Source organism: Mandrillus leucophaeus, unplaced genomic scaffold, assembly GCF_000951045.1.
Source record: "Mandrillus leucophaeus isolate KB7577 unplaced genomic scaffold, Mleu.le_1.0 Scaffold169, whole genome shotgun sequence".
Taxonomy (NCBI): Eukaryota; Metazoa; Chordata; class Mammalia; order Primates; family Cercopithecidae; genus Mandrillus; species Mandrillus leucophaeus.
This window is the reverse complement of record NW_012101687.1, coordinates 4,419,238-4,445,968: the sequence shown is the minus strand read 5'-3', so window position 1 is coordinate 4,445,968 and position 26,731 is coordinate 4,419,238. Positions and strand designations below refer to the sequence as shown.

Here is a 26,731-nt window from a genome sequence, read left to right as displayed (position 1 = left end):
GCTATGGCCTATCTTACACAAAAGTATCTAACACTGTATCTTGTAGAGTAGGTACTCAACATTTGTGCAAATGAACATTTTAAAGTCATGTGTTCCTAAATGGTTAGTTTGGGTATCAGTAAAGCTTAAAATCTTATGGTGGTGGCAGCTTAGTATCATGACGTTCAGTAAATAACTGAAAAATCATTCTAACCTCTACTCACTATATTCTGCTAGTCATAACCTTTCAGAGCCCACTGCCTCCCTTTTAAGAGTAGAACACTGGCCAGGTGTGGTGACTCACGCCTGTAATCTCAAAAATTTGGGAGGCCAACGCAGGAAGATAGCTTGAGCCCAAGAGTTTGAGACCAGCGTGGGCAACAGGGCAAAACCCCATGCCTATCAAAACTGTAAAAAAAAGCCAGGCATGGTGGCATGCACCTGTGATCCCAGCCACTCAGGAGGAAGAGGTAGGAGGACTGCTGGAGCGTGGGGAAGGCTGCAGTGAGCCACCATCACATCACTGCGCTGCAGCCTGAGTGACAGCAAGATCTTGTCTCAAAAAAAGAAAAACAAAAAAAGAATACTGTCTTACAGGATAATTAAGAAACTAACGAAGCAATAGGTACAAAAACTATTTTTAAAAAACACTGATGGGTGACCAGGCACAGTGGCTCATGCCTGTAATCCCAGCACTTTGGGAGGCGAAGGCAGACGGATCACTTGAGCCCAGGAATTCAAGACCAGCTTGGCCAACATGATGAAAAGCCATCTCTACTAAAAAAAAAAATTGGCCAGGCGTGATGGCTCACACCTATAATCTCAGCTGCTCGGGATGCTGAGTCTTGAGAATCACTTGAACCTGGGAGACAGAGGTTGCAGTGAGCCAAGATCACACCACTGCATTCCAGCTTGGGTGAGAGAGCAAGACTGTCTCAAAAAATAGTGTTCATGGCAATCCCTTAAAAACAACAGGACAGCATCAGTGTGTTCTTCAGCTGGGTTGACAACCGTTAAACTGAAAACTGAGGAAGACAATTACTGCCTTCTCCGTCCCATAGCTTGATCCATCTACTCTCTCCCAGGGGACGAATGTGTTACTAGGTGGATTGCCACCATAAAAATGGGCGCTGAATCTTAGATAGCAAATCCTGACAATCTCACAGATCAACACCGTTACTTCTAAACTAAGCCATGCCCACACCACAATGCCCTCAATTTCCATTTCAAAGAAAACATAAGTCACTAAATATGACATCTTAAAATTTCTACCACGCACCTACAGCCCACAAACTTCTATTTTTATCTACCCTTATCTTCTCTCCTGACAGGAAGGGGTGTTTCTCTTTTATCTGTTCTTTTACCAATTTAATCTGCAGCCAAGAAGCTTTTTGAAATGCTGATTTTGACACTTCACACAATTCAGTGATTCCACATGACTCTTAGGACAATCTCTAATATGACCTACAAGCTCTGGAGAGCCTAGCCTTGCCAACTGCTTGAGCTCCACACATAAGGCTATGTTCCTCACTCCCTGCTTCAGCCAAACTGGCATTCTTTCAGTTCCTACTAGAATGCTCCTCTTGCCAAAAGGCCTTTTTGCAAGTCTGTGCTTAAAAGGTACTTCCCTCTCCCATTCACCAAGTAAAGTCACTTTTTTCCCTACAGATCTCAGTATTACATTAAAGTAGTAAATTTTTAAAAAGTTTTTCTATAAAATGAATATAGATTTTTGACAGGTAAAGTATATATCATTTATCTGAAACTGACAATAGCTTATCAGAACTGATATACCATACGAAAATCCAAGAACTATTAATGAACTATGAACGACCAAGAACAGCATTGGAAATCACTTCTAATAATTATCATTTCATGGTAATGGCTCTGAAACAAAACTAGGAAGACTGGGAAAAATCTGTCCACAAATCTTTTGTAAAAAAAGCATCTCTCTTTCACTAAATCAGGTCTTGAACTGAGTCTTACGTACTGTGGCATCTGGCCAAAAAATATTCCTAATGATCTTCTCTTAAAGTTAAATGCCCTCACAGGGCAGAGACGAGAGTCTCAACTAATTCAACACAAATGGGGATTGATCAATGGAAAGATGTAACAAACAGTAATAGGAAATCTAACAAAAACCTGAACCATAATTTTAGTGGAGGTATGGAAAGGGATCCCAGTGATGGTAATATTATTTCTCATGTTCATATTCACTTGTTTATAAGTTACCTTTAACATACTCTAAAAGCTTGCAGGTTGAAATCTGAGACCTGATATTAACACCTGAAACAGAAATATCTATTGAAATCACAAGTCTGTTACTGTTTCAAAAGTACCCCATAATGTTTCCAAGCTAACTAGTAAAATATTTTTGCTGCAAACATTTCTACTTGATTAAACTCTAGTGAGGTTAATGATCCTCTAAAACTAGACAAATGCTTTCTGAATCTTTGATTTAAAAACAATATAACAGCCTGGAAATCTGTCAGGCCTCTTAATCCTAATTTTAGCCCAATTATCAGTTGCTTTAAAGAGCACCAAAATGTCAATACAGAAGAAAACAACCACTATCTAGGAGGCTGGCTTAAAGACAAAATACAGACAACAGTCCAATTTCTGTTATACTGCATACTACCAATAAATATTAACTATTTAAACCATACACAATGGTTACCAAATCACAAATCAAACAAAAAGGACAAACTGCAAAGTCTTATCAAAAGTTTATTTTATTTTCAATACAAGATAACACCATGCTTGTTACCAGTGCAGTTTAAGGCCGACAATGGCCATATATCAAACTGCCGAACAGTCACCTAAATGCTAAAGAAAGGAAAGACAAAGTAAACATTAAACACAAAATTGCAATTACAAACATTTTAATAAAATGGAATGAGCTTTTTAATAGAAGCTAATATGAAGTCTAATTCTCATGGACAGCCAAAAAAAAAAGAAAAAAAAAGAAAGTCTATTTGATCAATTATCACCTTACCTTTTTGCACAGAAACCTTATTGTGAAGTCACCATAGAGTCAATAGCTAAAATTTTAAGACTTTCTTTGGCCTTCTGATATTAAACAAATTATTTACAAACTGTAATCAGTAATTCACGGATATTGGTAATATGATACAATTTTTTTTTTTGTTAAGGGCTTTCCATTAAAAATTGTAAAACAACTTTGTAAGGCTGTACAGGGCTGTAAACTACTTTGCTAATATACCATGGGATGCAGAGGAAGGAATAATAGACCTTTTTTTTAAGGCTAAAGTTATCAATATTATAGATGCATTCCTTAAAATACATTATGATTTATACCCAAAGGATCCTTTCCCATTAAATACCACCTGAGTACAATTTTCAAAGTAAAAAAATAAACATGAATTCACCATAGTATTTTAAAATAATTTAAATTACAGAATGTTGAGAAGTGTTACGCAGTAACAGTGCGACAAAAAGAACACACTTTCAAAATAAAATGTTTTTGCTAAATGCAGGGTCTGTCCAATTATGAAATTACTGTAAAACATTTACACCCATGGCAGAATTTTAGGATACTCCCACATGAATAAAACTCTTGGTAGTATTTACTATGCACATTTACCACTTCAAGGTGTGTGTGACTTCAATTAAATTCAACCTAGTATTTAAGACTCCCATTACAATGTTAACTAATATAGCAGGAAGTCTTTAAAGACATTAAAATGTATATAATCAAGTATACGTCCCATACAAAAACCATAGTAGCTGCATACTCAGTGAATGCCAACAACCTGAAATTCTAAAAAAAGAACATTGGTTAAGACAAACCTAAATCAATCTGAACAGTGTTGCCTGAATATTTAGAATATTCACAAAAATTCCTATTGCTTCTTTCTAATGCCAAGAAAGAAGAGTGTAAGAACTTTCTCCCAGAAGCCTAGACATTTCAATACATTTTCTATTTCAACTTACAATGAAACTTTAATCCTGAATCTTGATTTCTCTAAATCAAAAATCTCACATTATGAACACAAGGAATGCCATATGTAAGGCCACATCTTAATAAATTTATAATTTTTGGTTGAATATTTATTGAAAAAAAAATCAGTCTAAGGCTTCTAAGAGTCAAGTTGCTTAAAAAAAAAAAAATAAATACACCAGTGTTTAAACTGAAGGTTAAGGTTAAAAAAAAACGCGTGCGCACGCACGCACACACACACACACACACACACACACTGTAAGAACAGAAAAATAGAATGCTTTGCTACAAAAATCCCACTTAATATATTTTAGCACAAAAATGTCTACTATACACAGTGGATAAGCGTGCATTTACGTACATACAACATTTACAGAGGGCTATGGGATGCAAATGAACTTAATGAGTAAAATTTAAAAACCAGTTATCTGTAAAACAGCGAGAATCTCAATACTGTATTCTCAGTCAAGAATTAGAACATAAACTTCCTCTTAAGCTGAAGCTTAAAACACAAAATTGGAGCCATTGTAGAAAATACAGAAAATGCAATGATCATTCAGGTATGAAAACCAAAATGTCGAGAGCACTCCAACAGAAAAGTCTTGTAATGCATCTCATTGTATAAAACAGTATGTATTTAGATTGGCACAGTTAAATACATAAGGGAAAGAGAAAGTCTTTACCCTTTCAACAATTTTCCTTCACTATAAAATATTATACAACATTCATTAAAACCTCCACGTTTATTTTAATAACTGACCTGAACTAGTAAAAAATAAAGCAATATTCTCCACAGGAGAATTAAATGAAAATAGTATCTTAAGCTACAAGTTATCTGTATATTCCAAATTGTCATTAACTGCTTAAGAACATTCTAGGTAAAAGGACCATTAAACGGGCTAAACTATGATCAAAAGCCACTGCAACTTACTCCAAATCTTATGAAAATTGACAAAATAAAATGCACATCTGCAAATTTACACTGGAATATGCTTTCCACAACATAGTTCCTTTAACCAAAAGCAGCACTTTCAATCCAAAGTGCTGTCTGAGAAGCAGTACCATTCAGATACCGTATCACTCATCTGTTTACTACTGGCTGAAAGGAATGTGACTGTATAGCACTAATAAATGCTATGTTTTAAAATTCAACTCGTTTGTTTTCATATCCACTACAGTTATTAACTAAGGAAAAAATGAGAAGGTCTCTGAGACACTGTTTTTGGTGTCTATGCAAGGATTTATCTCTTTGGATTGTTTTTACACATAAAAAAACGGAAGAGTTTTCAAATAACATTAACCCATAAACAACTGAAGGGGGTATGAAGAATGAAACAAGGCTTGCAATTTTCACCTTTACTGCTATACATTCATGTGTTATCAGGTAGAGAAGGACTTTGCAAAATTACTTGGTCAAACCAAGAAGTTATTTCCTTCTGACAACACTTAAAATAACAGATTAGCAGCAAACAAATCTAGTACACTCACACTGTCTGCAACAAAGTCACGTAATGAGATCAGCCAAGCAGGGAGAAGAGTAATATAGAAGGAGCAATTAAAAGGTTCCACTGATAAAAAATGAAAAGGTAAAGGATTTAATTAGTATAAAATTTCCAGTTTCATTTCAAGTGCAGTTAGATTTTTGTGATTACATTTTCAAATTGTTCAAAGAAATTTTATTTTCATGGACATTTTACTTACCTTTTAACCTTACTATTAACTAATTTCTCTTGTAATATTTATATGTCCATACTTCTTCACATTAGGGTATTGTAGTCAAAATATTAAAAAGCCAAGAAATGACAAAAACTAACAATATACAGAAAATAGGAAAGTTTTGATACAACTGTAAAATAATGTTAAAAAAGCAACTGCATTTTCAACAAAATGCTTAAAAAATCATTTCTGAAAGGGAACAGTTTTGATAAATATCAATGATCCCATGCAGATACTTCAAACACAAAATATTTTAAAATAAAACTGGCAGTGATATGGGTAATTCAAAACAGCTAATTTTGTCAGAAGTGGTTTGATAGCAGACAAGATGAAAGTGAAGAACAGCAGTGGAAATTTCTGGAGGGTTTCTACAGTTGCACATAACATAGTATCTAGGGTATTTTAACACTTTAAGCATTGTCCTAGAATTTGGGTATACTTTAACAACCAATGTGTATCAACAGAAGATCTCTCAAAGATAATCAGATCTTAAAAATATATTAACGTGCTCAAGAATTTTAACTCAAATTTCTGAAGTAGTGATTTCAAATTACATTCCCATAAAAAATCTAATCAAGTTGACACCCTGCCTCTGCCAATTTTGCAATCAAGAACACATGCTAGCCAGGTGCTTTTAAAGTGGGCCTGTATGTAAGGCAGGTTTGAGAAAAATCTTTGATTACATAACTATAGCATGAATCAATACACTGCATGAATACACATAGTATTCCTTAAACTATGCAGACACGGTTTATCTGTAATTTCCCATTACAAACACTGGGGAATACAACCGAATGTTAATGAACATCACATCCTTCAAAAATTTATACCAATTGGAAAATAAAACTAAGGCTCTCTTTACTCACATTTATCTGCTGCAGGGCTGTATTTACACTGCCTATGGCTTAAGAAATAAACCATAAGATCAATAAAAACAGCAAGTAATTGCAGCATCAAATCAGAATTGTCAAATTTTCTTCAATGTTAGCAGTTCACAATTAAGTGTTTCAGTACATCTGTATTGTAATTAACCTGCATTACACATCAAATATGTATGGGTTTTTACTTATGTATTAAAACCTCTGCTTTTTTGACCCCTTTACACATTGACTGGATTGCTATGTCCGTCAAATTTCAATTTTTACAAGTTTACATACCATTCAGCAAAGTCACAAGCTAACTAGGTAAAAACGGCTAGAAAAGCAGAATATAGAAATATTAAATATCCATGTAATCGCCTATTCTAATACCAAAATCAAGGGCAAAAGACACTTATTACTATGTTTAATTCGCTGAACGCAAGATTAGATTGATGCATATCCAAAAACGCTATTGCAATGCTTTAAAGGACAGTAAAAATGTTGTCATAGTAACATTATCTTTAGATATTGCTGAACACAAGACTTTCCCTGAGGTGTAAACATCAAATAACTTGAACAGCTTTACACATCAGCCCCATTAAACAGTTTATTACAACACTACATCTATTGTAATCAAAGTGATGCTGTTTACAGACATTATCATATAAACATTTTTAACAAGAACAAACTACTACAAAAACAAGCATTTACTTGACTTTTTTTCCAATTGCTTGCACATTATAATGGCCAAATGTATATAACCAGTAATAAAGTTGCAAAAGCTATAACTTTTTAAATCACACAGGTTTCCTTCAAATAAAACAGTTAAGCAACATAAAAAATAAAAGTAGAGCTACTGGTTACCATTTATGCAGATTTGCTTTATTCAGATCTATTCCTGTTCATTTTATCCATGAATCCTTACAGGTTCAGTTCAATCACAAGAAGCAAACTGCTGGACAAGCGTCATTTTTCCCCCATGAAGACTGTTTTGTCTTGGAAGGTGATCCTCTTCCTTCAGCTGTAATGTGTCAAAATTTGTGATGTAGATTTTGCTATTCCCCAAAATACACAGAAAAACGCTGGCTTAACTATACATACACAAGTCGTGCATCTACTTCACTGTTACGTATTCTAACACAAAGTAAGAATTAACGGAAACAGTAGCTGCCTTTGTGGCGGTGAAATGTTCCAATTTACCTGATGATTAAACTGAGACATTCTGATTTCATTCTTCTTAGGTATTATTGCCTTATAAATTTAATGACTGAGGCAGTAATGAAAACATAGCAGCTACTGTTTCTGTGATGATGGAAACATTCATAAGTCATTTTCTAAAATATGCAAGCTACAAAAATAAATGGAAAATGCTTGGATGATTTTAATGTAAATATTTTTCATTCACCCACATTATCAAGTCTATAAACTCGTTTAACAATTAAATGCTGAACTAAATATAAAATTCAAAATTATTTTACAAATTAATTTATTTAACAGCATACAGGAACTTCTGCAAGTATTATAAATCAAATGGTGTTCCATGTTACAAAATTTATAAATAAGATTTATAAATAGAGTATGGACATTTAAATTAATGACATCCACGTACAAATCTTTAGACATAATACAAATTTAAAACATTTACTTTACTTTTACTCTATTCCACCTATATAGAAATACCTAATGTAGTATTATAAACTAACCAAAACAAGCTAAATGGGAATCTACAATGATAAAGTTCATTTAAAACTCACATAAAATTAAAAAAATAGAATAAAGTTGATAAATTAAAATTTCAAGAATACATATATATGCAAACTTCAGGTAGAGGTTCACAAGAAACATTCAATTAACTTGGATATAAGTAACCATTGAAACATTAGGTAAAGTATAAATGACAAGAAACCACTTCAATAATAAAGTGATTTAAGAGTCAAGAGGGCAGAAGGTTTTTCAAAAAAACTTTTTTCAATTTGAACATGTTCATAGGGCACAGTTTAGTGATATTTTGCCATAAAAATAACTGAAAAATACTTTCTGCTCTACAATTAAGAGTTATTTCTGCCACTGTTATAAATTTTTCTTTTATGTCCTTTCCTCCCCAACTAGGTTGTAAGTATCTTAAGAACATCAGTACATAGATGAATGCATACTGCCTAGCAGTAATAACGTAAAATTTTAAAACTGCAAAAGAAAAAAAATAGATGGTACAATCCAGGACTTTCTATTTTATATATAATAGTTTCTATATACCCATATTTTTCAGATAACTTCAGCCATTGCTATTGTTATCTTTTATTGCATCTTAATCTTATATTGATGAAGCTATTTAGCAAAATTATTTAGTGGGAAAAAAATCTAAAATGGCAGCTTTCAAATGTTTTATTTTTATTATGTGCAATATGCTTTTAAAAAACTGGTTTATGTATTAAAGAAAGACAAGGCATATGTTCTAATCTTAAATAATAATTACTGGGAAATTAATAAATTTAACTGCAAAAGAATACTATATCTCCCTAAATTTTCTGTTGTGCTGGAAGGGATAAAAAGAGATCAGGTCATTAAGAGGGAAAAACTATTTAAAGTCATAGCAAAACAAAAATATTCCATTCTTCCATAAAACACATCACATACACTGCATCTTTGTATCATTATCACTCCAGTGGAGAATTAATACTATTTTTATATAGAGAATCCTGTTTGTAAAATTGCAACACACATCTTTTTCCAGGACTAATGCACTCATTTGTTTGATTATACTTTATAGATAGATCTTTTCTATTAATAAATCTAATTTTCACCATACAGACATAAAATATGGGGGATAGTCTAGCCATTTTTATTTCTATTTCTAAACACTTTACATTTATGCACTTGGAAATACAAATTTTACAGTCTTAAATGAAAGTGACTTTGAAGGCAATACAACCCATTTCCAGTAATCCAATTCCATATTATACTCTCAAATGTCTAAGTAGGCAACTACATCAACAAAGATAGCAAAAACCAGCTTAAAAGTGACAAATACATTCAATGCCCATGTTTTCAACGTATCATTTGGTAAAATCTGTAATGTCAAAGCCACACAATTACTTGCTTTAGCTATTAATTATAAAATAAAGGCCTATGTAAACAAATGTTAAAACAACTAAAAGATAAATGGAATCTACACCTTTTTAATAAAGTCTGTAAACTAAAGTGAACACTAAATAAAATTTCAACACACAGAGAAGTACCTGTATTTTAATATATCAAGCCATTATTAACAACTCAAATTATAATTGTTTGTTAGAAATTTACGTACATTTGCTAGAATTAGTATTTTAAATTAATGGTAAATTCATCTTCTAAGATTCAAATAAATACTTGATAGGGCACTTTTATAGATTTTCACATTAATATACTGAATTAAAAGGATTCTCATATAATTTTAGAGATGCACTATTAACTCAATGAAATATAATTCACTTTTCTCTATCTGAAAACTTCTTAAAGGAATGGAAATGAGGTGGGCAAGAGAAATAATTATCTACACACGAGTTAACTCTAAAATTAAAATTCCTTCTGGTGTTGACTAGAACATATTACATAAAAACAATTCTAGTTATTGTAGATATTTACAAGTTCTCGCTACCCAAACATTCATATTTTCATCTTTCTACCTCTGTACATAGTACTTACCTCATTTTAACTAAAGCATTTTATTACTCTATAAAACACATACATAATTGTTGCTCTTACAACCCAGTAAAATAGTAGAAATAAACTTAATCACATTCAAAGAAAAATGAGCTTTGTTCCCAAAATATTTACAAAATGAACATCCCAAAATAACCTGTTATTTATAATTCATGAAGAGTTAAAACATGCTACCACAAAAGAAAAATTCTTAAAATTTGGATAGCATAAATGGCACCCTTACCCCTTTCTGGTTATTAGGTTTCTTTAAACAACGTTAACTAAATATTCATTCAAGACAAAATTTATTCAAAACAATCTATTTTACAAACTAAAACAATGGTAGTAAATTTAACACTGAGATGAAGGTGAGAGAGCAAGATGACTCACACTGGCATTGAATTTTTTTTTCAACAGGGAACATTAATCATTTGTAAACAAAACTATATTCTTAAACCACAGTGAGCAAAACACACTATACATTCATTCAAGGGATCACTTCCTACTCCCTCTTGTAACTTCAATTAAGTCAGCTGTGCAGTGAGACAGGTTTTGTAATACTCAAAGTAAGAAAAATCAGAGCTAAAGCAATGAAAGCTAGCATACATATCCAGATGAAGCAGAGTAGTTAGGCTATATTAGAAAACATATGGAAACAGGGCTGGGAGCTATAAGGCAGACCTCACATAACCTAAGAGCTGCAGAAACAATTTTAAAATCTTATTACAACCAGTATCATTCACCAGGTAATTAAGATAATTTAGTTTTCACATAAGCCTCAAAGCAACACTAAGAAGAAAATGAAACATCTTCAACATGTAAGAATTTTTTTTATTCTTTTGACGTTTTTTGGTTGTTTTCAAATTAACACAAAGTTAATAAGCTGAACACACAATGCAAAGCATCCTAAATCTTGGGCAATAACAAAATCTACGATCCTAAGATCATATTTAAGGTAGTAGAAAGATAATCAGACGAGGCTGGCCGTGGTGGCTCATGCCTGTAATCAATCCCAGCACTTCGGGAGGCCGAGGTGGGCGGATCACCCGAGGTCGGGAGTTCGAGACCAGCCTGACCAACATGGAGAAACCCTGTCTCTACTAAAATTACAAAATTTGCCAGGCATGGTGGCACATTCCTGTAATCCTAGCCACTTGGGAGGCTAAGGCAGGAGATTTGCTTGAACCCAGGAGGCGGATGTTGCGGTGAGCTGAGATCGCACCATTGCACTCCAGCCTGGGCAACGAGAGTGAGACTCCCTCTCAAAAAAAAAAAAAAAAAAAAAAAAAAAAAATGTAATCGGACAGCAAAGGCAAGTTATTTAATCCAGACCCCATACCCAATGCTTAAAAACTGTCATGGATAATAAAGATGTGAGAATTGTAAAACCTCATAAAATAGGGAGAGGAAAAGCCTGAATAAAGAGTATTAAAAAAAAATAATTTGGTTTCAGTAAACAAAGAAAAGCTGAATTATTAACACAAATTTGCTGAGCAGAGATGTTCCAAAGAAGTAACAAGAGGAATGCAACCTTTTAAGTAACTCAACTATGAAACTAAAATTATTTCAGTAAGAAATGTACAATCTTAAAGCACTGAACTACTTTTATTTTGCTCAGAGTGGTCTGAGAATAGAGGCAGAAATTACAGAATATGAAGCACAATGTATTTACATACTGAAATTTACAATATTGGTATTTTCTCATTAAAATATTATCTATTTGAACTTAGATATTGAATACTTTTAGAAAAACCAATACATTTTAAAATGAGAGAATGCAATTAACATTACCAACAGTTCAAACACAAAAAAAATTAAGATGGGACAGACATTAACAGCTTGCCAAGATCATTAAGTTTCCAGTTAAAAAATTAAGAACTTGCCCTTTTAGCCATTCATCATCACTTTAATAGATTACATTAGTATTTTATTTGTATACAGCCTTACTAGTGACATTCACTTTAGCTTTCAAATCACTCATTCCATTTAGTCCATTTAAGATTTACATGAAAGCTCAAAAGGACTCATATTTTAAAACTTCTAAAAAGGTCAACAGACCTTATTATGATGGTGATCAAATTTGCAGATAGGTTTTGTTTTTATTAAAAAGTTTTACTTGAATATATTTAATCGCAGTCCCCACCCCTTTATTCATGTCTACATCCACAATAAATACTGTTTGATATAGCAAATGTACAATAATCCAGGATAACAGAATTTTTTGCACTAGAAATGCTTATGTAAAATTTTGCTTGGATGAAGGCACATACAGTATTACAACTCAATTCTGATTAATGTACAAACAAAACATGGAAATTCTGGTATGGTACATCAGTGATTAAGAAAAATGTCAACAATAGTTTGCACATTAGGAATTTGTAGCTAATGTCTGAATGTAATGAAACTCAAGTCATGATATAGTTAGGTGTACCCATTACTAGAAAGTAATGTTAGCTAACTCAAATACTTTTAAGATTAACAATGGATTTTGTTTACTTGGCTGACTATGCTAGTTTTACTAAAACCAGTAAGAAATTTAATTAGTTAACTTTGGGTTTAAATTGGTTTGGAGGCCCCTTGATGGGCACATCCAATTTTGCAGATGAATTCGTTTCATTATCATGTCTTGACTAACTAGAAGCTTGCTGATAACTTATAAAGTCTAAAAAAAAATAGGTAACTTACAGAACCTGTACCTTTCTATAATGGAAATGAGTGACATAGATAAGCATTTCAACTAATAACCCAGTCACAATCCACCTTAAGCAACTGATGGATATTGAGAATTTTTTTCATTAAGATGGGATCAGATGTATTTAACTCAGGGGAAAAAAGTGCTACATCTTTAAAATTTAGTGTTTAGATTTACATAACACAATATTCAATTTTTACATTCAAAAACAATATCAATTTCAATAAGCTTAGTTTTAAAAGTATAAGATATGTTTTGCCTCATATTAAAAGAATGTTTTGAGTTTATATTAAATTTTGTAACACATGGAAAACTATATAAAAATCAAAGTTTTGATATTCAATCTGCATATTCAAAATGCAAAGTATCAAAACCAGCTTTTTAACTTAAAAAGTCCTTAAAACTGTAAATAGTGTTAAGAGCTTATTTGTGTTCCATAAAAATAGCATGCTTATTTTCTAGGCATTTAAGGACCTCATTTGCATATCTGTTATGGTTAAAGAAATTGCTATTCTGTCACAGAATTACATACACTTGATAAAGCCTTTAACTTTGCCCATAACAATTTAAATACTAACAATTACCATGACTGAATTTTCAGTAAGTTTCCCATGATTACTGAAAATAATCACATAAAGAGTATTTACCTATGAGGGGTTTGTTTAGCCTTAATTTAATTTGAATATGCCAACCAACATATAAAGAAAAAGATATTTTAATTTACAGAATAACCTTTGTGTCACATGCATAAGCCTTATAGTGCCCTCCCCCCAGCTCTTCACATGAATAAATGCTGTTAACAAATATAAAAAATAAAATTACATGTGAAAATGAAGCATAAACAGACAACTCTTCCCACTTTATGAAAAATGTACACAAGAAATAGTTTTAAAATACAGAAAAAAAGACAATGATTATGATTTATGAATGAAACATCAAAGAAAATTATTTCCAGTTATTCTAAACTTGGGTATATGGCTTGACACAATTTAAAATTTTTTAGATATGGTTGCACCCTGAACCCATTTTAATTGAATAACTTTTACATCTTCTTTGCAAATTAAAGGATACTGTTTCTTTTAAAAACAAAAACCAGATGTCAGGATAGTGTCTCTTCTAAAAAAAAAAAAATTTTTTTTTTTTTTTTTTTTAAAGGAAAAGTCTCTTTGAATGTTGAGAAAACATCCTCCTGTATCATAAACTATTATTGTGTCAGATTTTCTCATAAATTTTTAGGGACAAATAAAACTAGTTCAGGAATAGTAACTTTCCATTTATTTTTAAAAATCCAAACACATAATATATATGTGAAATAACTCTATTTTGTATTCTAAATTACACGCAACCTAAGTATGTGATTACAAGAATCCCAATTTTTAGATTTTAGAAGTACACAATGAGTCCTCTTGATTATTTCCTTGTTTTGTTAAGACCATTAACTATTTGAAACCTAAAAGTAATAACTCAGCAATGAAATATTTAAAGATAAAAGGGTCAAAAATTTACCTGTCATTACTTACCCATAATTTGTTTCAGATGTTTCCAGAAGATTACATTCACAAGTAGTTGGACCATTTAAAATGTAGGTACATACTGTACGAACAGTAGCCTTGGAGTTATAGTTACTGTTAAGAATACACACACATTTAACAGGAACAAGGAATACCCACCTTCTAACGATGACGATACTCGCGCTCTCGGTCACGCTCTCGGTCACGGTCTCGGTCACGATCCCGGTGCCTCTCTCGTTCTCTGCTTCTCTCTCTATAATAATCGTCATGACGGTCTCTACTACGGGATTTATGACGCCGACTCTTTTCTCGTGATCTACTATGGTCCCTCTCTCTTGATCGTTCACGTCTTCTAAAAGAAATTACTGGATTAATGCTCTCCATAATTAGATAGCTTAAAAATATTCAATTTTCTGATGTCTAAAAAAATCTAAGGGAGCAAAAAATTCTTCGTAAATCTGGTTTAAACTTACTATCCTGAGCTGCCAATAATGATTTACCAACTCACCAGTAAGCATGAACCAGAAATTTATTAAAAACACTACCAAAAAATCAGCAACCGAACACATCACAGAAACGCATCACATCATCTATTTAAGCTAGTAGCCTAAAACAGATGTGTAGTATTTACTGAATGAACAAATAGAAAGGTACAGGGAAAATTTCAAAGCACTCGTGTTTTAAGCTAAACAACATCTACAATACGACTTTTTTAGATATAAGAGTCATGAAGTCATAACATACCATGGGGCTTAAATATATGAAAATGACAACCTATTAACATACGGTTCATGAGGAGCAGCGTCCAACACAAAGAAACTTTCTAATACGCATGTTATATTTAGGGAAGGAGAAGAGGCACAGGAGAGGGCTAACAATTGCGACCAGTAAAAAGAATTGATACAGTATTCACACTGTATTTAATATGTAGAAATGTTTCATGAACTGCCATTTTTTAAAAACAAATAATTTAACCAAAGCTTACTGCCTAAAAGACTTCTACAAATTCTGCTAAATTTACAGTAAGGCAATAATAACTGTCTATTAAATAATATTTATGTCTTATATTTCTACACCAGACAGCTAAGCTCCTTGATCAAGGCCTAAGTTATTACTTTTTTTTTCAAGATAGGGTCTCTGTCACCCAGGCTGGAGTGCAGGGACACGATTACAGCTCATTTCATCCTCGACCTCTGAGACTCAAGCAACCCTCCCACCACAGCCTCCCAAGTATCTGGGACTATAGGCATGCACCACCAGGCCCAGGTATTTAAAAAAATTTTTTGTAGAGATGAAGTCTCCCTATGTTGCCAAGGCTGGTCTCAAACTCCTTGGGCTCACGTGATCCTCCTGCCTTGGTCTCCCAAAGTGTTGGGATTTAAAAATTATTACTTTGGACTTTAAAACTTAAAAAAATGATACAAGATACCTATATCTATGACATATTTGTTCAGACACAAAGATTCTTACACTGGGTCAAAAAGGTAATAATTACAAAATTGGGGACCATGTCAAAGGCAGGCTCCTTTCTCTTAACTTAAAGAAGACTACTACCAGATACAGTACACTAAAGACACATCTAAGAATACCAAGTGAAGCTTAAAGGTCTGCCTTTCAAAAATATATAAAATTTAAAAGTTAGCAACAATGCTTTAAAAAAAAAAAAAAGGGAACTACCTATAAGATAGATCAGTAATTTATTCAGTCACTCCCTCATTCAAGACATTTTTATTTAGCACTCATTCTATACCAGACACTCTGTAGGCATTAGGAATATTATAATGAGCATGGCTGAGCACAGTGGCTTATGCCTATAATTCCAGCACTTTGGGAGGCCAAGCTGGGAGGATCACTTGAGCCCAGGAGTTCAGGACCAGCCTGGGTAACTTAACAAGACCGCATCTCTTAAAAGAAAAGAAATACAGTGAACAGGATAGATAAAGCCCCTGCTTTATCTCATTAGAGCACATGTTTATTCAACATGTGTTTATTCAACATGTGCTCTAATGAGGAAAAAATATGCCTCGATAACGAGCATTGGTTACGGTAAGTACTATGGAAGAAATAAAAAGAACAATATAACAGACTAACTTGGGAGAAGCCCCCTCCTAAGAAGTTAGAATGAGACGTGAAGAATAAGGTGCCAGCTATGTGAAGAGACAGGGAAAACTGCTCCCAGGAGAAGGAATATAAAGTGAAGTGGTCAAACATTTGATGTATCTAGAGAAAAAGGAGAAATATGGCTGGAGAACAGTAAGGAAGAGGTACAAATGAAGCTAAAAAGATAGGAAGGGGCTTTATCACACAGTCCCTCAATCTTTAGTCTTGCTTTAAGACTGAGTAGAAGTCTTTGAAGGGTTTTAAGCAAGCAACTAACATTTAGAGTTAAAAAAGAAAAAACACTCCAGATGCTAAATAATAAGTAAAAGCAAAGTCCTCTTTTTAAAGTCTCAAACACAGTATTCTTTCCATTTGTAAACTAACAGTTTTTTTTAAATGGAAATGAGACAGGAAAGTTTTACCTTGATCCAGAACCATAAGACTTGGACTCAATTCCATGAAGGCAATCTTGCAAAGAACTAATAAGAACTTTGCAACGATCATCAGCGGACACTTTGGATTGTTTAATTAAAGAAATTGCAGTTACCAATGTCTCAATAGCACTCCCATAATCACCTGTGAGGGAAAGAGTTTCAAGTCAAACAAATTTTGTTTTCAAAATACCATCAAACCACTTGAGATAAGAGTGATAAGGCATTTTACAAAAGTACTGTGCTATAAAATAACTATGCAAGGCAATGTCTTCTTTTACTGTTTCACCATTTGCAAAAGACTTTCATGGTCATGACACTAACTCAACTTATTATTACAGGTGTGTAAAGCACATTATCATTTTGCAAATATAAGAATAAATAAGCTGTCATAAGGCCCCGGAACCTTTAAATGTCAAGGGTAAGACTTACATCTATACCAAATAACCTAAAATTTGGATTTTCCCCACTACACTGTGACACACAGTTTTTTTCAATGCTTTTTAAATAAATCACAGGTAATGATTTCGGAATACAGAAAGAACATGTAAATGACCTATCTTCTAGATTGTACTTACATTTTTAGGTCATTCCTAATAACATAAATAAGAAATATTAATACAAGAAATATACAAACCAGCACTGGCATCAGATACAGCTCTCGAAATAGCACTGCTTGAGATTGCCCTATTTCTATTCATGATTTCTTCAAATTCAGCTTCACTCAATGGCGTTCTTGCAGTATCCATTTCCCTGTAAAATAAAAACACAAACCTTAACTCATACTCAACAGATTTCCTAAGTTAGTCACAATAGTGTATAGCAATTCATACTAGCTGCTTCTGACAAAGCAATAGTAGTTACTTTTCCATATTGAAGCATGCTACTTTTGCTACAAAGAGAACGTCTAAAAATTCTCCTATACCAGTATCTTTCAGCTAAAACAGGGTAGCAGCTTAAACACCTCATCTTCTTGGAAGGTAGAAATAACATATTTATATAGCTACAATCTAATTATTTACAGTCATTGTTCCTATCTTTTATCATCAAGTACTTGCACAGATACACACTAACCTACCTTCCAGGGGGGCCATAGTCACCCCTATCATATGGTGGAGGTCGACCATATGGGTCTGTTGGTGGTGGACCTCGGCTATCTGATGTAGGCATGCCGCTGTTAGTTGGTGGAGGAAAGAAAGCTGGGTTCACATGCGGAGCTGGTGGTGGGGCACCTGGAGGTGGTCCAGGAAGATGCGGAGGAGGAGCTAGTGTAAGGGGTGGCCCAAGTGGACCGGGTGGACGAGGTGGAAAGGGGCCTGGAGGTGGAGGTGGTCCCTGTTGTGGAGGTGGTGGGCCAGGAGGGGGGCCGTAGCCTGGAACTGGAGGTGGAGGGCCAGGAGGAAGAGGACCCAATGGAGGCTGCCCAAAAGGTTGTCCAGGAAAAAGAACTGGTGGTGGAGGGCGATCTCCTCGATTAGGAGGCCCAGCTAGAGGAGGAGGCAGAACCTGACCAGGAGGTGGAGGACCTGGTGGACCAGGTGGGCCTGGAGGACCTAAGGGTGGACGTGGTGGAGTCTGTCCAGCTAAAAAACAAAGGAGAAAGAGAAAAAAAAAACCACTTCACTAATAAGATATTTTCTTTCATATGCCAAGATTATACTTTAAAAGCATAAAGCATACACCAAGTCTTTGTCTTTAAACAAAACCCATATGGTAAATATTACACTACCAACTACAACGAAGTATATCCTTACAAACTTAACTAGCTCCATTTATGCTTAAGAAAAATTACTGAAACAAAAACTTTAATAAAAAAGATTACAATGCCTAGAGATATTTTCCATCTTTCAGTGTACACACACTTCTTACAGTGAAATCACCCACCTTATATTCTACTCTGATGCCAAGCTAGAAAGTGAAACAAGGAAAAATGATCTTGAAAGGATTTTTTAAGAGGTAAGAAAATAAGACGGATGTAAATATTCTATATATAAGTCAAGCAAGTTTGGAGAAAAATAAAGACCTTTTAGGCCAAAAATGGGTATTTCCTCTATGCTGTGCCCCATATGCCATGGAATCCTAGTTTCCAGGAACAAAGGCCGAGTTCCTTTAACAAGATGCTTGATCAAATTTCCTGGATTCCAAAAATAGCATAACAAGGAGAGTAAGTCACATTAATAATGCATTACTTGAAAAAGAGAGAAAAGGAAAAGAGGTATTAGGTAGACATGTTTTATACATGGTAATTTAAGAAAAGTTTTACCTGGAAAAGGTGGGGGTGGCCCTCCTGGTCCTGCTGGCCCAGGAAATCTGTCCCCACCAGGAACAGCCCCTGGAAAACGGCCCCGTCCTCTACCACCTTGTGGAAATGCTGCACGGGAACTGCCTCCTGGAGGACCAGCTTTACCTTCCCCAGACATTTGTCCTGATTGTGTAGCTGCAAATATCCAAATACTCATAAATAGCAATTATTAAAAATAGTATTCTCAAATGCAACCATTATTATTAAAAACAACTCTATTTCTAACATATTAACTTGCAAATGCCTTGTACCTATGCAAACTACATAAGGAAGTATGGGTTAGGAAAAACATTCACATCTATATGGGTACTTTTAAAGACTCAAATTTTTCAGGTTTAAATATATTTTCCATAAGTAATCATGAGTTACTTTCAAAATACCAGCACTCTGCAGCAGCCAAGACCGAAATTCTTCAATAGATATCTTAATTTCAGTATTACATCATTTAAATTTTGTAACATACTTCTTCTTAAGTCTTAAGTGCTAAAACATTAAAAGAAAAGGAACCACTTGAATTTCTGTTAATTACATAATCATCCATCTTATCTCTTTATATGGTAACATCCTTAAATGTGTAATGACAAATCTTTTCTATATTCAGTTTACCAAGTGGTGAAAGGTCTTGTTGCCAAGCAGAAAAATCAATGAACACTTTCTGGTTATCAGTGATCTCTCCCCCACCATAATACATATCCACATAGTTTTCCTTTAATCTAAGAATTAGAATGTAGTTTCCTTCTGTATCTAAGATGGAAATAACAGGACAAGAATGGCAGGGATACAGAACTTGCACATTGTTGTGTAGTATTGGGTCTGTTATATCTGGAGAAAAATGGAACAAGAGTAGGTTTCTAGTACACAGGCCCACAGTCATAACCAGTGATTAAATCTAATTCAAAGCATGGACTTTGTGAAATGGAGTTTCTAGTGAGCAAGTATTAAGATGACTTCTCTAGTATAAAACGCCTAACAAATGCACTGGTTAAAATGTATATATTTTAATAAAAGCCTCTGAGGACTGCTTACTTTTCCTGGACTGCATTTCAAATTGACTCAGGAACTGTTTATTGCATGGAGTTACAACAGGATTCTGACCATGAAGTTCTCTTTTAGGCAACAGATCCATTAACTTTTTTGAAGACGCTTCAGATCCAACACCAACAAGGGCAAACCTAAAAGGTGTTTAAGGGGCGAGGATACAAAGTAAAAAGAGATGAATATTATTACTGTTATCCTTCTGTAAAAAGGTCTTAATCTGCTTTTATTTAAAAAAAAAAAACAGCTGGGCACAGTGGCTCATGCCTGTAATCCCGGCTGCTTAGAAGGCTGAGGCAGGAGGATTGCTTGAGCCCAGCAGTTTGAGGCTACAGCACATTATAATCACACTACTGCACTCCAGCCTGGGCAACAGAGTAAGATCCTGTCTCTAAAAATAAATAAATAATTTTAAAAACTGAAAATATTTCTTAAAACTACATGAGTACACATTTTTGTTCATATTCTATAACATACCATAGAATTCAGTCATTCAAAATATATAATTTGGTGGTTTTTAGTATTTCACAGTGTTAAAACCACCACCACAATCAATTTTAAAACATGTTCATTACCCCAAAAAGAAACTCCATATCCATTAGCCAACGCTTCCATTTCTTCCCATCCCTGTACCCTATGGAACCACTAAACCTAATTTCTGTCTCTGGACTGGTCTATCCTGGACATTTCATCTAAATGGAATCATACAATAGGAGGTCCCTTATGACCAGCTTTCTTTAGCATGTTTTCAAGGTTCACCCATTGTTACAGCATGCATCACCATTTCATTTATTTTTATGGGTGAATAATTTTCCATCATAAATATACAACATTAAAAGAAATCTATCCATCAGTACACGGACATTTGGGTTGCTTCCAATTTTTGCTACAATAAAAAGATGTACAATACCATTAACCACTGGGGAAGTGCAAATCAAAACCACAGATACCATCACATTCCCACTAAGATGGCAAAAATAAAAAAGACAACAAGTATTAAAGATGTGGAGAGGCCGGGTGTGATGGCTGGCCTGTAATCCCAGCACTTTGGGACGCCAAGGCAGGCGGATCATGAGGTCAGGAGTTTAAGACCAGCCTGACCAACATGGTGAAACCTCATCTCTACTAAAAATACAAAAATTAGCCGGCCGTGGTGGCAACACACCTGTAGTCCCAGCTACTCAGGAGGCTGAGACACGAGAATCGCTTGAACCTGGGAGGCAGAGGTTGCAGTGAGCCGAGATCCTGCCACTGCACTTCCAGCCTGGGCGATGGAGTGAGACTCTGTCTCAATAAATAAATAAATAAATAAAGATAGATGTGGAGAAACTGAAACCTTTGCACATTGCTGATGAGCACGTATTAATAAAATGGCACAATGGCTCTGGCAAATAATCTGGTAATTCCTCAGAAGTTTAAACACCGAGTTACCATATAACCCAGTAATTCCATTCCTAGGTACACATCCAACAGAACTGAAAATAACACATTCACGCAAAATGGGTACACAAATATTCACAGGGGCATTTTCCTTAATAGTCAAAGGTGGAATTAACCTAGACGTCCATCAACTGATAGATTAAAAGAAGAAAGTGCTATATCCGTGTAGTGGAGTATTATTCAGCCACAAAAAGAAATACTGATGCATGCTTCAACATGGATGAATCTTAAAATCATTATGCTAAGGAAAAAAGCCAGTCACATAGGACTACATATTTTATGATTCCATTTAGATGAAATGTCCAGAACAGGCATATCCAGAGCACATTAGCGGCTACCAGCAGATAGGAAATGGGAGTGACTGCTAATCGGGTACAAGGTTTCTTCTTGGGGTGATGAAATTTTCTGGAATGAGACAGTGGTAATGTTTGCCAAACTTCATAAATATAATAAATATTCTGAATTGTACATTTTAAAAGGGTGCATTTTATGACATGTGAATTATACCTCAATAAGAAAAATAAATTTAAAATAATCAGAATGATTACCAATTTGTACAGTTACAGGATATTCTAAATTATTTGAGGGAGGGAGGGTCTTAGTAGCTTAAGAAGCTTAAGCTCTTTTCCCCCTAATGTTCAATATGATCTTGTAAACTATACCTCTTATTCCAGTCAACAAGTTCTGCTGTTTGCACCAGGATTATCTTGGGTCACAGCATTTAGAAACAACTAAATTAATTTAACAAATATTTATTAAGCACTTCTTATAAGCAACGTACCATTCTAGAGCTGGAGATGTAATAGCGAACAAAAAATCTCTGCTCTCATTAAGCTTAAAGTCTTGGAAGAGACAACAAACAAGTAAAATATATCAGAGTGGAAATAAAGGAAACAGGATACAAAGGTGCTACTTTGCACAAGGTGGTCATGGAAGAAAACTCTTGAACATTTTGAGTTCTGAATGAAGTGAAAGAATAAGCCATGTAGATATTTGAGGGGGAAAAGTAAACCAAGAAGAGAAAACAGCTAAAGGTTCTAGGTAGGAATTGGTCTGGCAAACAGCAAAGAGACTAATGTGGCTGCAAGACAGTGGTAGGATAGGGTTAGAAAGGTGGTGGGAAAACAGATCACAAAGTACTTTGTAGACAATGGTAAAGACTGAGACAGACAGGAAGCCATGAGAAGATTCTGAGCAGAAAGAATGTCATCTTTTTTTTAGAACTTCCATAATGTGGAGAATAGACTGTAGGGGGCAGTCTACACTTCCAGTTAGAAAGCTACTGCCAAGTTTAAGTGAGAGATGATAGTGGCTTTGACCAAGTGGTGTAAGTGAAGTTAGTGAGAAGTGTTCAGACTCCGCATACATTTTGAAAATATTCTCAGTTTAGTATAACGTGGTATAACCTTCTAAGATAACTAAGCAATATATGAAATAAGCATATTCTTTATCATTTTGCATCTAACAATTTATCCTTAAAAGAAAATCCAAAATCTGTACCAAGACTTATATAAAATGATGTCTGCTGCAACGTTATTTACAATAGGCAAAGGTGGAAACAACCACGATAACCAAAAATAAGAGATAAATTATGGTAGCATACCAGCTATGATGCGAAAGAATTAGACATTAGAGATGTGTATTTATTTTTATTCCTTATATCAAACATATAAACACATGAATTATAATTCCATTAATTAATTAATTAATTTTTAGGAAAAAGCCCAAAAGAATCTTCACTAAAATGTTAAAAGTAAACATCAATGGATGGTAGGATAGTGGCATTTTATTTTCTTACTTTTGGATATCTATATTTTATAATGTTCTCATTCTGATCCTATCTCACTTGTATAGTTTACTAGTGAAATACAGCAAAACATTCATGTAACACACGGTATTCAGCTGCCCATCTTCTCCCATCTCTTAATCACAGGGAGAGTAATGGTTCCTAAACTGTGATTTCAACCACCATTTCAACCACAGATGGAGAAAACTTGGGAAAATTAGAAAATAGATCTGTCCACATCTCCATTCTATTGGTTTTAGTGTGCGAGGTAATAGGGTACATAAAGTGAACAGTATCAATCTCTGCTCAAGAACCTCCTTCCAATGTAAACAATCATGTGTTGTATGCACGCGTAATTAACATTAACTTAAAGGAAAGTTAACTTGTTAAAAACTGTATCACTAGCTACTAAATCAAAAAGAAAGAAAAAAATCTTACCCCTTTGACTGGCCGTTTGCCCGATTTTCAAAAAATTTTATCTCCAAAATATCATTTACTCCCAAAGAATGAACTGCTTCAGTTAAGTCTTCATCTGTTGTCCACTGCAAGATATTTTTCCCCTTATTAACCATTAAAATATAACCAAGATTTTTATTATCCCAGTTTAGTTTTTAAGGGGAAATTTGGGACATACAAAATAAATGCTGAGTGCAAATCTAAGTCTAGTTACGGCCAGTCAGGCTCCAATTTTTAAACAGCACAAAAAACATCCGGGAACCTAACTTCATTCCCTGATACATATTTCAGAAACTAGACAGTACCCCTGGGGTTACAATAGAATTTGACTCTCAAGAGTTTCTGGTCCCTTACAGCTTTACATTGCTATGATTTTAAATTGTGAATAAAACCAATTTCACTTCCTCCCATTAAAGGAAAATATTTTGAATTTCATCTTGTTTTTGAATTAAAACATAGACAAGAAAAAACTAACATGTATTTAATATTTACCATACACTTTATGTATTAACTATTTAACTCTTATAACAACCCTATAAACCCTATTATTATCCTCATTTTACACACGATACAATAGAAGTTAGAGTTTGCCCAAGGTGACAAAACTAATAATAGATGGTGGAGCTAAGATCCAAATACTTACTTAGCAACCATACTTACATAACTACACTGCTAGTGTTTCCAATACTATAGAATACTCAGACTGGGTGGTGGGAGATGTGTTACAAATTAGTTTTAAAAGAAATGTGAATAGGCTGGACACCATAATGCCAGCACTTTAACAGGCTTGGTTAGGAGGATACCTTGAGGCCAGGAATTTGAGGCCAGCCTGAAGCAATATAGCAAGTTTTTGTTGTTTTTTTAATTAGCCAGGTGTAGTGACACATGCCTGTGTTCCTAGCTACTTAAGAGGCTGACACAGGAGGATCACTTGAGCCCAAGAATTTGAGGCTTCAGTGAGCTATGATTACACCACTATCCTCCAGCCTGGGTGATAGTTTTGCAAATTCTGTCTCCCCCACCAAAAAAAGAAATGTAAATAAAAAGGTTAAAAATACAGTGTTATTAAGGAAATGCAACGGTGCCAAATTTTACTGATTTTTGGATATACAAGTTTTTAACTTTCAAGTATACATAATAACTAAGTAGAGATACAAATATTCTATAGGACTATTTTAATGATATTTAAAATGTAATGTTAATAAAAACATAAATATACATATGTGCATTTAATGAAACTCTAAATCAATAATCTTAGTCTCATGACAACCCAAATTAAAATATAATACATATAGCAGTGCTTCTATAAATCAGATTTCAAATTTAAGAGCAGAAATAAAACTCAAATTTGTAATACAAATTAAATGGACACTATTTTTAAACCAGGAGTGACACTATGTCTCTTGCCTTTTACACTTGAATCCTGGTTTGAGACTCCATGTGAGCATTATTTTTAGTGAAATTAGGCTATCTGAAGCAAGGTAAAGTGGTAGCATAAAAAAGGTAACTGAAGACAAAACTAATTTAACTATATTTAACTAGTATCTCCACCAAGAAAAGCTGAACGACCACAAAACTCAAAACTAGAAGAATTGGAATTAATGATGTTGCAAAGATATCTGTATTTCTCTCCTCACTGGACAAGCAAACACGTATAGAAAAACAAACACAGTAACTTCAAACTTACAAAAACCTGGAGAAAAACATTAATTACTAGAGCAGTTCAAAATCAATTACCAATAATTTAATTCATATATTAACTTCACTCACCCATGTTAGATTTCCAATATATAATGCAATCCTCTTTCCAGTATACGTATAGACAACATTTGGTGCCGCTCCTTTACCGACATCATCACCAACTGTTGGTGGGAGAGTATCCATGTAATCCCGGTCTTCTGGGGCATCTCCATTATTTGCAGATGGAGATATGACATCGTCATACAAATCTATCTGATCATGCCCACCATATTCAGCTTCCTGAGATACAGAAATAATGTTCTAGATTATACAAAAGTCAAAATACTACTAAAACAGATTTGAACACAAATTCAATTTTTTGTTTTAAAAATCTGATAGAAAAAGGTCAAGGATTTCAGTACCAATTTTTTTCCATTTTATGCAATAGATGTATTCTTGAACAGGCCTAAAAAGTAAATTTCTTGCCGGGCATGGTGGCTCATACCTGTAATCCCAACACTTGGGAGGCCAAGGCAGGTGGATCACTTGAGGTCAGGAGTTCGAGACCAGCCTAGCCAACATGGTGAAGCCATGTCTCTAGTAAAATACAAAAATTAGCCAGGTATGATGGCTCACGCCTGTAATCCCAGGTACTCAGGAGGCTGAGGCAGGAGAATCGCTTGAACCTGGGAGGCAGAGGTTGTAGTGAGCCAAGACGGTGCCACTGCACTTCGGCCTGGGCGACAGAGAGAGACTTCATCTCAAAAATAAAAAAGTGAATCTCCTTTTTTATTTTTATTTTTTGTAGAGACCAGGTCTTGCTACAATGCCCAGGCTAGTCTCAAACTCTTGAGTTGAAACAATCCTCCTGCCTTGGCCTCCCAAAGTGCTGGGATTATAGGCTTGAGCCACGGCACCCAGCCTAAAGTTAATTTCCATATAATGAATCCTACTTTTCCACTGATACTTATAATATAAAAAATAAGTTCTTTTGGAAAAAGAAAGACATGGAGACAAACAACATGAAACTTTCCTTGGAAATACTCTTAAGTAATAACACATAAAAATGCAAATAGACAAGTTTTTTTTAAAACTGACATTAGA

The 26,731-nt window shown here is 34.2% G+C and overlaps 1 protein-coding gene across 1 annotated transcript; it reads right to left on the bottom strand.

The window, feature by feature from the left end:
* Window positions 1–2,695: 2,695 nt before the first annotated feature.
* On the bottom strand, window positions 2,696–26,109 carry CPSF6 (cleavage and polyadenylation specific factor 6, 68kDa). The gene is made up of 10 exons (XM_011976603.1): window positions 25,718–26,109; window positions 23,930–24,033; window positions 20,257–20,402; window positions 19,192–19,365; window positions 18,952–19,062; window positions 18,007–18,511; window positions 17,566–17,681; window positions 16,920–17,073; window positions 14,557–14,749; window positions 2,696–7,537 (listed from the first exon to the last, which is right to left on the bottom strand). The coding sequence occupies exons 1-9, from the start codon at window positions 25,829–25,831 to the stop codon at window positions 14,560–14,562; spliced, it is 1,614 nt and encodes a 537-aa protein (XP_011831993.1). The 5' UTR covers window positions 25,832–26,109; the 3' UTR covers window positions 2,696–7,537; window positions 14,557–14,559.
* Between the last annotated feature and the right edge of the window lie 622 nt (window positions 26,110–26,731).

Bases quoted from the DNA above. Each gene is read 5' to 3' on its own strand.
- CPSF6 (XM_011976603.1), bottom strand. From the start codon at position 25,831: ATGGATACTCTCCCACCAACAGTTGGTGATGATGTCGGTAAAGGAGCG. The intron at 19,063-19,191 runs GTAAAACTTTTC...TTTGGAATCCAG, and splicing joins GCCACCCCCACCTTTTCCAG to GAAATTTGATCAAGCATCTT. The intron at 17,682-18,006 runs GTAGGTTAGTGT...TTTATTTTACAG, and splicing joins GACTATGGCCCCCCTGGAAG to GGAAATGGATACTGCAAGAA.